We start from the raw sequence: 16516 nt of genomic DNA on the forward strand, positions 1-16516 counted from the left end.
GAAGGAAGGAAGAAAAGGAAGAAAACTTAAGTAACTTGCTACATCCAATGAGTCAGACACAGTCCAGAGTGGAACCCAACTTTGCTAACCCCCAGGAGAGTAGCCCCCTCTTGGGGGAAATCAGAAGGGGAGACAAACCATGAGAGACTGTGGACTCTGAGAAACAAACTGAGGGTTTTGGAGGGAAGGAGGGGAGGAGGTTGGGTGAGTCTGGTGGTGGGTATAGTGGAGGGCACGTATTGCATGGAGTACTGGGTGTGGTACATAGACAATGAATTTTGGAACAATGAAAAGAAATAAAATAAAATGGGGAAAAAAAGTCACTATGATGATGAAAGATCATGATGAAAGAATACATACTAACTGGGTGACATTGGGCAAGTCATTAAACTTCAAAACTAAGTTTCTTCAAATATTAAATAAACAGGGGTCAATCAGGTGAGCTCTGAAGTTTCTTACTTATATCCATGATTCTGGAATTTTTAAGACAGGATTCAAATGCACCATTAAATCACGGGATCCCAGTGGCAAAATGAAATACTGCAGTCCAACTCTTTGAGTAGCTTCAAAGAGCTATAGAGGAGGAGAACGTAGACAACCAGCAGAGAATAGAATGGAGTTCAGGAACTCCTTGGCATGGACCCAAATCTGGAAAAGTAGAACTAGCTGGGAACCTGTGGTTTTAGATTCAGTAAAGTCCTTCAGAATGTTGCCATGTGCCATAATTCCACACCTACCACAGGTTCCCAGGAAGTTTGACATCTTGTTTTCACCTCTTACTATTCCTTCCCACTAATGTTCTGGGAATGCACCTAATATAGCTGGACGACTAATAACAAATTATATAAATTATACATGCTATTAGGACCAACAGTTTGGTTTCCTTTAAAACAGCATTCAATAGTTGGTAATTGTTAAAAGACCTAAACATTAATACCTAAGTCTGATTCTGACATATTTAAGGATATAGTAACACGAATGTAATCAACCTATTTCTGAAAAATCATGAGAGGCAGACCTCAAAGGCCTGTTTCTAACTCATTCCTCAGCTCACATTTTGCTATTAGGCAATTCTTGCTAGCAGGCATATAATTAATACCATTACTTATGTCTTCATAACCTCAGTTCAAATAACTGTAAGAAAGCACCTCTACTAAATCTCTTCATATTGAATTCCTTACCTACAGTTATTCACTCTGTTCTTCCTTCAAATATACCCAATTCTTTCCCACCCATCATCTGTTTTTCTTTCTCTCTTTGCCCTAAAAATATTTACTGATAGGGCATAATACTTACTAAAGGCCTGAACAATAATGAAATATAGTCTTATCTCCATCCCCAGAATCTTCCATTGATCTCATCAGTTGTATGCTTATCTAGTTGATATGTTTTATCCTTTAAGCTTCTAAGTGGATTTTCATAAATTCTAAGTAGAGACACCTTTGGGATAAAATATGTTTTGAGTAGGTAAATCCTAAATTTGGGCAGGATAAATGGTTTAGAGCTCCCTACGAGTACCCTAAAGGTAGGACTGGGGCTAGGGTGTCACTGAACACATTGGCACTGGTGGGAAAACCAAGGAGGAAAGAACTGATCACTAGCATAGGTTTCTGTCCCTTTTTCCAAGCTGGTGAGGGTAGAGGGGAAAAAAGGAGACAAGTAAAAAAACTGAGCTAGATCTGGAGGATCTGGAGGATCCAAGAATAGGCCTCAAGACACAGAAAGCTAGGTAGGGAAGTTCCCCATTCCCATTCCACACTCAGGACAGTAAGATGCTCTAAAAGTAAAGCAGAAAAACTAGCCTGATATACTTGGGCAATGAGGACTTGACATTCTCACTGATTATTCCAGAAGTTTCAGTGATTCTACTACCACTAGCATCTACTGTCAGTGGATGCTATGTGTACTAACGAAACCATAGGCAACAACAAGACCATGGACACCATAGTGAATTCAGCAGTAGTAGAAGCCAGTAACTCATAAGGAGGTGAAGACAAGTCCCATTTCAGGAGAAGCCAACAGTAGGAGGGGGACCACGTACCAGATGGTCCCCCGCGATAATGACAAAGAAGCTTCCTTGAATCCCACTCCCACCTAGCAGAGAAGGAAAAGTGGCAAACAAATATAAAGTGCCATGTATAAAGAGACTAGGCTTACATGGAAGGAACTAGCAAAATGAAGGCAAGAAGTCAGGCACTAAACTAAGATAAACACTTAAAAAAGCACCTTTCCTGCGATTTCCAGCATGGGCTGGGAAGGGGAGACAGTATGGGTGTGGACCTCTGGTGAAGTCTGCCCCAGCCACAGGCCCAGAACACAGTCCCTCTGTGACTCTGAAGCCTAAGTCTGGGCCTGGCAATACATCCCCTGCAGCTGCACAGGACTCCCTTGGCAAGGCCCCACACACCCTGCATGTAGCTCCTGCTGCCCAGAGAGTCAAACACGAAGCAGTCAGTCCCTCTACAAGCTCTCTGTGACCTGTGGGCTCTAAAGTCCTCTGTGTCTTCTGCCCCCACCACTGCCAGGCTCCCACACCCAGCCCCTATGTACTAATCATCTGCTCCCTGTCTGCACTCAAGAGTAGCCTACAGTCTGCGCAGCAACTCCAGATCAGTCCTAGCCTCGCCAAACTGGTGAACTTCTCCGCTACCTGGTGGCCAAACCATACCTTCTTCATCAAGGTCTGTGCCCCTTCCAAGTATGTCCTTACTTGGACACTCTCTCAGCTCTAGAGTATCACCTAAAGTTTCTTTATATCTTACAGGTATTCTTTCCACATAGTTGACAATTCTTTATGTTAAACTTCCCCTGATTAACCTAATGTATAGTTTGTTTTTTAAGATTTTATTTATTTGTCAGAGAGAGAAAGAGCACACAAACAGAGGGAGCAGCAGGCAGAGGGATAAGCAGGCTCCCTGCTGAGCAAGGAGCCCGATGCAGGACTCTATCCCAGAACCCTGGGATCATGACCTGAGCCGAAGGCAGACACTTAAGCAACTGAGCCACCTAGGCATCCCCAACATATACTTTCTATCTCCTAATTGGACCCAGAGGGCTACATCTACCTAGTCTCAAAATCTGAGTCTACCAATATTTCCACTTTCTCCATTTCTTCTCTATCCCTTGGACCATTCCCAGCCCTTCATGTCTCTTTCCTATAGAGGTGGTCTTGTACAACCTTACATCTATTTTATAAACCCTCCCCCAAAATATCATTTGTCAACTTAGAAACATATAAGGGTTCTCTCCTTCCTGTCAGATCAAATATGAACTCCTATGTTGAGATTTTAAGGACCTCTGTGACCTGGCCTCACCAGCCCCACTGCACATAAGGAATACTTCATGCCAGGTAAGAGTCATATAGGTGCCTAGCCCTCCTGATACCACATCCTACTGTCATGTCTGTGTTTATGCTCCTCTCTTCTCCCTCTTTTACCACTTATCCCAAAGCCTTCTGGGGCCAGTTCTAAGAGGCCCCATCCAAGAATTCTTTTGGAAACAATTTCTTCCTATGCTTTTGTCTGCATTGTCCTCATCACATAATTAGCATCTCATTATACCCTGTCTTAATCCTCCAACTAGAGATACAATCTCCCAGATTAACGCTATAATATGCTTCTCTAATTTATTCATGGCTATTACCCTAACTTATTTTCAACTATATTTGTCTTACACAACTTTACTACTCTTCGCATAGTGGTAAGTTCAATGTTACATGATGGGAAAAGCAGACTAAGTCAAATAGTTTTAATCCTATGTAACAGTTATGGATAGGATCACTGTGAGGCTATATAAAATCTTTCTACAGGTTAGAAAAAGGCACCCCTTCCTCCAAACTGATGTAGCCTCACATCTGGTTACATAGCTTGGCAAAAGGAGCCCAGGCAGGATTTCAACTCAGCCCTATACAACTGTACATGGCAGCACTGGATTCATTTATATATCACCGACTAAAAGAAGAGTCAAAGTGTATTATAAAAGAACTTTCGAAGGATGTTGTCCATTCAATTGTTTTAGTAGAATTTTATGCTACTATATATCTACTATATATCTACTATATATATATAATCCTAGATAGTGTCTCCCAACTTGGGCATTAGATTAGTTTTATGGCAAATTTCATGTATTAGTTGCTATCTCATATAATTCTTTTCATGACTAATATTAATTGGGGGTCTAAGTCTATGCTAGGCCCTGGAGCTAGGCCCTGTGGAACAAATATAGTATCTGACTGGTTTACAGCTCAGTGAATCAATCTATATTGAGAAGAACATAATTTTCTCATGTTATACTTACTGATAAACTTGTTTTGCATAGTCTCCAACAGTGCTTGGTGAGCATCTTCAGCTTGTAAAGCGTGTGAACATTCTCTAGCCAGTATGGTGCGCACAAGATGCTCCCCACATCCTAGAAATAAAAGGAAACCAAGAACGGTTGAGGAAAAGCAGTGCTAAACATCCTTGTCTTATTAGCATTAAAATACCCTTAAATGCCACTTAAGAAGTAGCTGTTTTGGAGAATAATTCAGTGATGGATGAAATGACTTCTATGAGCAATCTAGAATTTTGGTAATAAACTCAGCAGAAAATAAAGAAACAAGTAACTGTCTAATATCAAAAGGAAACAGAAAAATAGAAGAAAACCTCTTTTTTATAGGAATGATTTACATGATGTAGCAATTCAGATTCTCTGCGTAGGAATCTCCAAGGGTTCTGTGTCATTTCCATTATTGGGTAACTACAAAAATTCTGTTTTATAATTTATTTTTAAATAGTCCTAGTTTCCCATTTTGCCTCTGGCACTCCACACACCTGGAAGCATGGGAGAAATCTACACAGCCAGGGGAAATCTAGATCTCCATCTACCTACTTTTCACTAAAATGTCCAACACACCTCAACAGCTGCAAAATGGACTAATAAAACAGCACCTTTCTCACCTTTTAATAGTAACTTACATAGCCTTCCTGCATGAATACCCTGTAATTCTTCAACAACAATAAAAAAAAGAGAATGCATTTTTAAATCCCTGGAGTAAACTAGGACCATTCAGACACACTAAGGGTAGGCATGATGGCGACGGGAAGCACTGCCTAGAATTCCATTACAATTTGTATCTATTAAAAGTAGAAACTGTCTGCCAAAGACAAAAGAAATTTAATTCATTGGTTAATAAGTTCAAATAAGAGATTTCTGAAGAAGCTGATTTTTTTGCTTAGATAAACAAAATTAAAAAGCTACTTTCATAAACACTGGAAGGGTAAACCTTTTCAAAAAAACTACTAAGTGGCAGGGCATCTGGACAGGTCAGTTGGTTAAGTGTGCCACTCTTGGTTTTGGCTCAAGTCATAATCTCATGGGTTGTAAGAGCAAGCCCCACATTGGGATCCACACTCAGTGGGAAGCCCACTTGAACATCCTTTCCCTCTGCCCCTCCCTACTATGTACATACTCTCTCTCAAATAAATAAATCTTTAAAAAAAAATACTAAGTGCCACTTGAAGTATTTATTATATGTAAAATAAGTTGCATTAATTAAAATGCAAATATCCTCTTACCCAAATGAGAACAGTAGATATATAAGACCTGCTTCCTATCTCTTAAAAAATAAAATCTTGAGGGAAGCAGCGCAGTGTGGACACTGGCTGCCTAACTTGCTTACACCAAGTCCCACACACCTATGCTCTGGTGGTACTGTCCTTCTCAGTCAAGCTTGCTTCAGTCCCCATGGGACAGGCCCTCAGGTAGCAGAAACCCCTACCCACATCACATGTCCCAAACAGAGAGTTCTACAGGGCCTCTGTTCTGGTGGAGTTGATATCAGGGTCATTTCACAAGCAGATCAGAGCACACCTAGTTAAAATTCGCCACAGTCAGGCCAGGAACCAAACATTGCCCACAACAAAGGAGAGCCTCTGCAGATGACTGGCCTGAAGGACAGAGCTGCCAAAACACAACAGCACAGTGTATACAGCATACATGGGAGACCCTCCCTGAAATGTCAGACCCTGAGCACTACATGACCTCTTCTTCATAAGGCCATTACGTTCAGGAGCAGGAGACATAGCAGGCTTTTCTAACACACAAAAGAAGGCAAGAACTTAAGACAAAATACCAAGATGGAGGAATTTATCCCAAATGAAAGAAAAAGATAAAGCCACAGCCAGAGACCTAAGTGAAACAGATATAAAGAGCATGCCTGAAGGAGAATTTAAAGCAACAATCATGATACTTGCTAGGTTTGAGAAAAGAATAAAAGACATTCTATCCCTCACAACAGAGATAAAGGAGTTAAAAAAGAATTAATGAGAGATGAAGAACACAATAAATAAGACTGTAAATAGGCACGATGCAATGAATAGTAGGCTGGAAAAGGCAGAGGAATGAATGAGTGATCTAGAAGACAAATAATGGAAAATAATAAAGCTGAACAAAGAGAGAAAGAATTATGCAACTTGAGAATAGACTGAGGGAACTCAGTGACTCCATCAAATATAATAAATTAATATCTGAGTCCCAGAAGAAGCAGAAAGAGAAGGGGGCAGAAAATTTATTTCAAGAAATAACAGCAGAAAACTTTCCTAATCTGAAGAAGGAAACAGACATCTGGATCAGGAGGCACAGAGAACTCCTATTAAAATCAACAAAAGCAGGCCAACACCAAGACATATTGTAATTAAATTTGCAAAATACAGTGATAAGGGAAAAATCTTGAAAGCAACGAGAGAAAAATAAGTCCTTAACTCACAAGGGACAACCCATAAAGGTAGCTGCAGATTTCTCAACAAAAACTTGGCATGCCAGAAGAATGTGGCATGATATACTCAAAGCGCTGAATAAGAAAAATCTGCAGCTAAGAGCACTCTATCCAGCAAGGCAATCATTCAAAATAAAAGGAGAGATAGAGTCTCCCCAACAAACAAAACCAAAGGAGTTTATGACCACTTAACTAGCCCTGCAAGAAATATTAAAGGGGAGTTTTTGAGTGGAAAGGAGAGATCAAAAGTGATAAAGATAAGAAAGGATCAGAGAAAATCTCCAGAAACAATGACAAAACAAGTAATAAAATGGCAATAAATACATATCTATCAATAATTACTCTGAATGTATGGGACGCTTGGTGGCTCAGTCGGTTAAGCCGCTGCCTTCAGCTCAGGTCATGATCCCAGGGTCCTGGGATTGAGTCCCGCATCAGGCTCCTTGCTTGGCAGGGAGCCTGCTTCTCTCTCCACCTCTGCCTGCCACTCTGCCTGCTTGTGTGTGCGTTCTCTCTCTCTCTGACAAATGAATAAATAAATAAATAAAATCTTTTTTAAAAAAATAATTACTCTGAACGTAGATGAACTAATTGCTAAATGCTAACTAAATCAAGAAACGTAGGGTGTCAGAATGGATAAGAAAACAAGACCTATCTATATGCTGCCTACAAGAGACTAGATTTAGACCTAAAGACACCTGCAAATTGTGAGGGGGTGGAGAAATATTTAATGAGCAAATGGGTGTTAAAAGAAAGCCAGAATAGCAAAAACTTATATTGGACAAACTAGACTTTTCTGTTTTTGTATTATTTTTTGTCTTTATATTTTTTTAATTTTTTTCAAAGATTCTGTTTATTTATTTGAGAAAGAGAGAGAAAGAGAGCAAGCACAAGCAAGGGGAGCAGCAGGCAGAGGAAGAGGGAGAAACTCAACAGGGAGCCGGATGCAGGGCTTGATCCCAGGATCCTGGGATCATGACCCAAGCCAAAAGCAGACGCTTAACCAACTGAGCCACCCAAGGGCCCGTATTGTGTGTCTGTGTGTGTGTGTGTGTGTGTGTGTGTGTGTGTGTGTGTGTGTGTTTTAAGATTTCATTTATTTTAGAGAGAGATCATGCACAAGCAGGGGGAGGAGCAGAGGGAGAGGAAGAGAGAGAACCTCAAGTAGACTCCCTGCTGAGTGTGGAGCCCAGCATAAAGCTGGATCTCCTGAGCCAAAATCAAGAGTTGGACACCCAACTGACTGAGCTACTCAGGTGCCCCTGTTCTTGTATTGTTTTTATCCTGCTTTGGTACCAGGATAGTATGGGTCTCATGGAATAATTCTGAATATGTTCCCTCTATTCCATTGTTTGTAAGATTTTGATAAAGATTATGCTGGAAGATTCTTGATTCCTAATTCAACTTTCATTCTTGTTATTGGTCTAAAAAGATTTCCTACTTCTTGGATTTAAGATTCATGACGAATCTTAGTAACCTGTGCATTTTTTTGGAATTATCTGGGTTTTTTTTCTAAGTTAATTGATTTGTTGGTGTAAAATTGTATATAGTAATCTGTTATCATACTATGTGTTTCTGTGGTTAACTGCTGTATTGTTTTCTATTTCTCATTTTGGCTTTTGAGTCTTCTCTCTTTTTCTTCTTACTTAATGTAATTAAAGCATTGCCAATTTGGGTTTTTTTTTTTTTTTTAACTAGTCATTACTTTCAGTGTTGTTATTGTGTAGTCTGGTCTCTATTTTACTTAAAATTTCTGGTTTTTATTTCCCTCCTCTACTAATTTTCAGCTAAGTTTCTTTTTTCTAGCTCCTTGTGTAATGTTATTCGAATTTTTTCTTAATACAAGCATTTATAGCATAAATTTCACTCTAACATCTGCTTTTGCTGCATCCCATGAGTTTTGGAATATTATGTTTTCTTTTCTTTTGTTTTGAGGCATATTTTGATTTGCCATTTGATTTCCTATTGGCCCATTGCTTGTACAATAGTGTGTTGATATTTACATATTAAATATTTAATATTTACCCTGTAGATTTTCCACCTTTGTTTTATTGTTGATCTTCAGTTTTTTACCACTGTGGTTGGAAACTATAGTTGGTATGCTTTCAGTCTTCTTAAACTTATAATATTTGTTATGTCTCTTTTTATGTGATTTAACCAGGGGATTTCTTCTGCGTATACTTGAAGAAAATGTGTATTCTATTTTTCTTGGATGGAATGTTTTATATCAATCTTTTAGAACCACATATTCTGAAGTATGCTTCAAGTAAAAAATGTTTTTGTTGAGAAAAAAATTAAAAGCTCACCTTCAAAAAATCCTGCCAAAGGTATTCCATTAGTTTATTAGAAATTAAGTTCTACATTAATTCACATACTGAGTAAAGGGTATCAAAGGATCTGAGCACCTACTGAGACTAAAGGAGAAGTATGATTCAACTTATAGTCAAAAAATTCACACTGAGAGAAGGAGCATCTCTACCATCCACTCAGATTCCCCCACAGGTCCAGGGACAACGTAATGTTTTCTCATATTACTAATGTGCACACACACACACACACACACACACACACATGCACACACGCACGCACGCACACACACACACACAAACACTACACTGGTAAAGGTTCTTAGCAATCAAAAAGAAATGTGGGCTACAATTATCAAATGAAAGAACCTCTCTTAAATAATGTTTACAAATTTTTAAATTTATGAAACATAACACAAACTGCTATAACACACAATTCTCTGTTTAGCTGGCATATATTGTGACAGACGTTAGGCACCAATAATCACCCTAAAAAATATTATCTATAACTATAAATCATTGTTAAGCCTTTCATATCAGGAATTGTCCATTCAAACATACACCTCTCCTTCCCATTCTCTCCCTCCCTTCATATCCTCCCTCAATATATACATGCACAGATGCATATATACATATGTGCATATTATGAATACACATACAATATATACTCATTTTCAAAAATACAAACCATTCAAAAAGTGTGAAAGTAACCATAAGAGACTCTCAATCTTAGGAAATAAACTGAGGGTTGCTGGAGGAGTGGGGAGTGGGGGATGGGGTAAGGGGTGATGGACATTGGGGAGAGTATGTGTTGGGGAGAGTATGTGTAGTAATGAGCATTGGGTATTATATAAGACTGAGAATCATCAGACCTGTACCCCTGAAACAAATAATATATGTTAATTAATTGAATTTAAATTAAAAAGATAAATTTTATAAAAAGTGTGAAAGTTTTTTTTTTAAATCACTTCATATTTTGGGGCAACTGGGTGGCTCAGTAGATTAAGAGTCTTCTTCTCCCTCTGCCCCTCCCCTGCTCATGTTCACTGTCTCTCATATAAATAGATAAAATCATTAAAAAAAAAAAAATCACTTGACATCTTCCCAAAAGTAACTTCCTTGTATTTTTTGGTAAAGTGTAAATGTAAATATCCTTCCAGATCTGAGTATAATTTTATAAGCATCTACACTTAGAAGGAAGATCTAGAAATGCAATTTAATATATAACTTTCTGAGCAGGATTGTGGTTTTCCCTATTTTGTTAAATTTTTGCAACATTATTTTTATAATCAGGAAAAAGCAATAAAGCTAATAGAAAAGAAACCATTTTTGACACTTACTATGTAAAGACACTATGTAAAGCTCATGAAACTCCATAAATTTTAATTCCTTTTGTGTACATATTTGATGTTGAAGAGTGAAATGTTATACTTTAGAACAATAATAATTGTTAGGAAACTGGCACATTATAAGCTAAATGAGTGTTCAGAAGGTTATGTACACATGCCTTAAGTCAAAGAGCTAAACCACATGAAGTTGACATTACATCAAAAATACACAATATGTGTCAGAGAGACTTTTCCTCCGTTGTTATACAAGAATATACAGGGTTTTCCAGTGATTGATTTTTCACCAAGAAACTTTTAAAATTATGTCTTCTATTCAGACATATATCACCTCTAACATAAGAGTGTTGACATCAAAAGCTTGTTCTCCTGCAGGTTCCAATCAAAGAAAAGTTTGACTTATGTGGTTTTACCCACAAAATTCCAAGGTTTCTTAGAATATGCTGCCAGATAGCTGAAGTGTGATTCAAAGGCAAACAGTTCCATTCATTATACACGGATATAAAGAAATAAGTCTTTCATTGTGTCCTCCTTTTGTCCTTATTCAGGCAAGTGTGTATGTATACTCTCAGATTTTAGCAGAAAACATGAATTATACATCAAATGAGGAGCTAACAACAAACCTAGAAGAAAAGCGATATGGGCATACCTCATAGATATTGCAGGTTCAGTTCCAGACCACTGCAATAAAGTGAGTCAAATAAATGTTTTGGTTTCCCAGTGCATATGAAAATTATGCTTACACTATACTCTAGTTTATTAAGTGTGCAATAACATTATGTCTAAAAAAACAATGTACATACCTTAATTAAAAAATACATTATTGCTAAAAAATGGTAACCATCATCTGAGCTTTCAGCAAATCATAATAACTGGCCAGAGATCACCATAACAAATATAATAATAATGAAAAAGTTTGAAATATTGTGAGAATTACCAACATGTGACACAGACACAAAGTGATCAAACGCTGTGCGGAAAATGGTGCCAAGAGACTTGCTCAACACAGAGTTGTTACAATTCTTCAATTTGTTTAATAAAAAAAAACATGGAATATCTGTGAACCACAATAAAGTGAAGCAAAATAAAATGAGGTGTCAGTAAATATCAAGTTCTAAAAGAACTTATTTTAGCATCAGTAAGAATGACAACTGCATGGATTGAAACACACAGTGAATTCATAACTTACATTCTAAAAAACATCTGTAACCTCTGAAAGATGCTATGGAACCAATTCACTATTCTGAAAACTGTTAAGTTAAAATAAAGAATATAGCATTTCTCTGTCCTTCCTATAGGAACTATACAGCACAGTAACAACAGTCTATGAAGGAAAATTTTCACCATAGAAGTATCTCAACTAATAAATGAAAAAGAATTAAACAGAATTAGAATATAATCATTTGTAACCTATAATGTGATAACTGCTATAGGCAACAATCGTCAATAGCTCCTAATGCCACAAAAAGACACAACCAGACATTAAATATTACTTGATAAAATTACACTGTTGTAGTTTTGCCCCACACCAAAAAATTTATACCTGAATCTGAACATGCCTCTAAATTTAATGATCAATTTCCACAAATAAAGAGCATTTGCAAAAAAACCTAGAGTTAACATCATACTCAAGGGTGAAAAATGAACAGTTTCTCCCTAAAATCAGAAACAAGGTATTGATGCCTGCTTTTATCACTCCTATTCAACAATATTCTAGAAGTTCAAGCCACTACAATAAGGCAAGAAAAAGAAATAAAAGGCATAAAGATCAGAAAGAAAGAAGCAAAACTGCTTTGCAGATAACATAACTGTTTATGTAAAATCCAAGGGAATATACAAAACAACTACCAGAGATATCTCTCCAGGTTCTTCCTATCTTGTTAGTAGTCTAGGGCAAAGGTGGGCAACAGACAGCTACCTGGTACTTACCAGTCCCCAAAATGTTGACTTTTCATTTCTTTTCCCATCTACTCACTCACCAGATTGTTGCTAAGCACCCACTTGGTGCTAGGCCCAGAGTGCACAGCAGTTGGCAGGGCCACTGTTGCATAATGTCAGATCTCCCCAGCGGTGTTGGACCCCTACTTAACTACTGAGTATTCAGTCAACTGTCATTCTGGCCAGTCCAGATGCCATGCCTTCATTGTGTATCTTACATATCAACCATGAGGATTTAGATGAGAACCCTGGATTCATCAGGAACCCTGGTCATTCCCATAGCCCACTATGAGTCACTCTCCATGGTCCAGTCATCTCCCACTATTCCAACCCTAAGCCCAGTCTCAGCTTACTCCTTCCCAATTGTGCTTCCTGTTTCTGAGACTCCAATATGTCCCACACTCAAAGACTTCAGAATTATAATATGTCTCCTCTCTTGTGAGAATTATAATACATCTCTTCTCTTGTGGGGATCCTTAACCTTTCAAAACTCACAACAAAGATGAATTCATAATAAAAAATTACAAACCATACATGTATGCACATGCACACACTTATAAGATGGAATAAGGAGATGTAAAAATAGAAGGATTATCAAACAAAGAAGTAGTACTAGAAAAAATGGGGACAATCATATTGTTAAAAAAGATAAAAGTAATTTCGGTTTTATAGTCTACATATCTCTGTCAAATATTCTTCTTTTATTTTTATAACAACTCTTTAAAAATTTAAAAATCATTCTTAGCTCATGGGCTGTACAACTATAGGCCACAGGCTAGATTTGGCCCAGAGGTTGTAATTTGACTATCCCAGTAATAGAAAAATTTGTAGTACAAAGATTAAAAAGAAGAGAGATCATAAATTTAAAAAACAGAGCAATCCGGTAGCAGGTGCCAGGGGGAGGTATGTGGATTTTTCAAGGCACCAAATGAAACTCTTCCCCCAAGTAGAAGAAAATTGTTTGAAACTCAATGAAGAGAGAAAAATAAAATGTATACCTTTTGGGGGGAGACCTAAAAAGCACCCTAGGATGATAAAGAGAAGGAAAATAAGGCATTAAGAAGCCTAGAGTATAAAATGAGAATATCCAACAGATTAATAGGCATTTTGAAATAGAGAAAAGAAAGAATGGGGTGAGGGAATACTAATATATTTGAAGAGAAAATGAATAAGAGTTTCCAGAATTTAAGTTACAAGGAAATTCTTAAATTGAAGATGCAAACAGTGTTCAAAAGATGAGTAACAACAAAACTTCCTTAGGTATACCATAGTGAAACTCTGAACCAAATATAATTAAAAACTAATCATAGGGTCCCTGGGTGGCTCAGTTGGTTAAGCATCTGCTATCAGCTCAGGTCATGATCTCAGGGTCCTGGAATCGAGCCCCATGTTGGGCTCCCTGCTCAGTGAGGAGAGTGCTTCTCCCTCTCCCTCTATCCACCCCCAACTCAGGCTTTCTAAATCTCTCTCTCAAATAAATAAATAAAATCTTTTTTAAAAAATAAAAAATATAAATATAAAAATAAAAACTGATTTTTATTTTTATAAAAATATAAAAATAAAAAATTATCATAAAGAGGGATCACCTACAAAGAAATTAAAAATTTAACTGATTCATTCGAACCAACAAAAGAGGCCAGAAAACTAACATCTTAAAGATGCTAAGTCAATAAACAGAAAATAACTTGTCAACCTAGAATCAGTTACTGTTCAGACATATAATGACAAATTCATTCCTTTTGAGATTTTAGTTCCCAGGTTACTTCTACCCTTCCTAAGACTACTTCTTATCATTAATTCTGCTGATTTTTTTTTAAAGATTTTATTTATTTATTTGACACACACACACACACACACACACACACACACAGAGAGAGAGAGAGAGAGAGAGAGAGAGAGAGAGAAAGTACAAGCAGGGAGAGCAGGAGAAGCGGGAGCCCAATGTGGGTCTCAATCCTAGGACCCTTATATCTGACTTGACCCAAAGGCAGACGCTTAACTGACTGAGCCGCCCAGGCACCCCAATTCCTGCTGCTTTTAATATTTACGTAGGTGATTCTCCCAACACCATGGCATCTAGATTCTCTGATATCCTCTCTTCAAGTTATCCACACTACCTCATATATTCACTCCCATAACTATGTCATTATCAATAACATTACCTTCTCCATAGTCTCAACCGCAATCATCCCATCCCTCCCATCTTTCTAGCTCACCTCTTGGGCACTTTAATTCCAACATTCCCTTCACCTCAACAAAAACTGCCATCTATTAATTCTGTTGGTTTTAAACTGTCCTGAACTTCTCCTGGGGCCTCACCTACTTCCTTATCCAGCTAAAATTCCAATGCTTCACCAACTTATATCCATTCTCTTACTCCTGAAAGCTTCCATATTTCCCTCACTTCATCAAACTTGTCTGGCAGAAGCCCACCCTTGAGTATTGGTCAAAAGTACTAAATGAGGCTGCAAAAACAAAAACAAAACAAAACAAAACAAAACAAAAAACCCAAACCTCAGTGCCTTAACATAACAAAAATATAATTCTCATTAATGTTACAGGTTGTACTTGGGTCACCAGAGAATGTGCTCCACAGAGTCACTCAGGAACAAACCTAGGCTGATTGGTCTGTAACTGCATCTCCTGGATCATACCTCCTCCAGAATAAGAGGGCCATCCAGGGCCTGGAAGTCACACATATCATATCCATTTCAGTCCAGGGGCCAGAAATAGTCACATGGTCTCAGGCAACAACTATGGGGCTAGGAAATATGGAGGAGCACAGGAATAGTTAGGGAGCACTACATTAAATGTCCCTCTCATCTGACTAAATCTATCTTCCCATGCCTGCACCTGCACAGCTAAATGAGGTACAGCAGCCAACCTGTGACCATGGGGTGACATAAAAGAGCAGGAAGGCATACCCATGGAGGAATGTAGGAAAGAAAGGACAGACCAGATACCAGGCAACATTGTTAGGTAGCCCAATCAGCCCCAGGGTCCTTCCAGGTTTCCTGTTACATGAGATCTAAAATGAAACAAAATAAAAACTATCTGTTTAAACCACTGTAATTGAGTTCTCTTTTTTAAGCCCAAATGCATTCTTTTTTTTTTTTTTCATTTTTTCCTTTTGGCATAATATATATAAACATAAGATTTACCATTTAACCATTTTTTAAGTGTGTAATTCAGTGGCATTCATAGTGCTGTACAACCATCACCACCATCTACCTCTAGAACTTTCATCTTCTCCAAACTGAAACTCTGTGCACATTCAACAACTCCCCATTTCCTCTCTCCCTCCAATCCTCACAACCACCATCCTACCTTCCATCTCTATGAATCTGATACTCTAGATACCTCATATCACTAGAAGCATACGTTTTTGTCCTTTTGTGACTGACTTATTTTATTTAACATAATGTCTTCAAGGCTTATTCATATTGCAGCATGTTTCAGAATTTCCTTCCTTTTTAAGTTTAAATAATATTCATTGTTTTATATATATGATTTTGTTTTTCCTTTTATCTATCAGTGGACATTTGGGCCAAATCCATTCTTAATCTATATACAGAGCTATGCGCTGAAGTAGAAAATGGCTCAGAAAGCTTTACACTGAAACATGACAACTTCTAGCTACTTCCTCAATTCAAACAAAACTGCACTGAGTCAAATATAATATGTGATGAGTTCAAGCAGGTATATTTATCAGATATCATTAGCAGGAATACATGAAAAAGATCATTTGGTCTAAGCACATATTTTCACTGAGTTATTCTAGAAAATCCATGATATACTTAATAGCTACCAACCAACCAAATTTCTTAATTTATTTGAATAAACAAGAGTCATTTTGATTAAAATAAATCTTTTATGATGCCTGAAAAGTAGAGCCTTTCATATTTAAAAGTACTTTTTTTAGTAGGGAGAGGCACAGGGGAGAGGGAAAGAGAGTCTTAAGCAGGCTCCCCGCTAAGCATAGATCCCTATGCAGGGCTTGATCTCACCACCCTGAGATCAGGATCTTGAGCCCAAGAGTCAGATGCTCAATCAACTGAGTCACCTAGGTGCCTTTTTCTATGAATTTTCTATGTTACAGCCAGATTCATGTTTAAATCCCTGAGTGACTTTGGAACTCTTCATTTAAGCTTTAGTTTCTTCAGCTGTAAAAT

The 16516-nt window shown here is 37.8% G+C and overlaps 1 protein-coding gene across 2 annotated transcripts in view; it reads right to left on the reverse strand.

Moving 5' to 3' along the window:
- Nucleotides 1-16516, reverse strand: part of LOC111141831 (taspase 1) — a 271125-nt gene that overhangs the window by 99383 nt on the left and 155226 nt on the right. For both annotated transcript variants that reach the window (XM_022494662.1, XM_022494663.1), the window contains one exon: nt 4297-4407. In XM_022494662.1, the coding sequence (XP_022350370.1) occupies nt 4297-4407 (111 nt within the window). The remainder of the gene's footprint in view (nt 1-4296; nt 4408-16516) is intronic.

This window comes from Enhydra lutris, unplaced genomic scaffold (assembly GCF_002288905.1).
Source record: "Enhydra lutris kenyoni isolate GAN:26980312 unplaced genomic scaffold, ASM228890v2 scaffoldscaffold6, whole genome shotgun sequence".
Classification (NCBI taxonomy): Eukaryota; Metazoa; Chordata; class Mammalia; order Carnivora; family Mustelidae; genus Enhydra; species Enhydra lutris.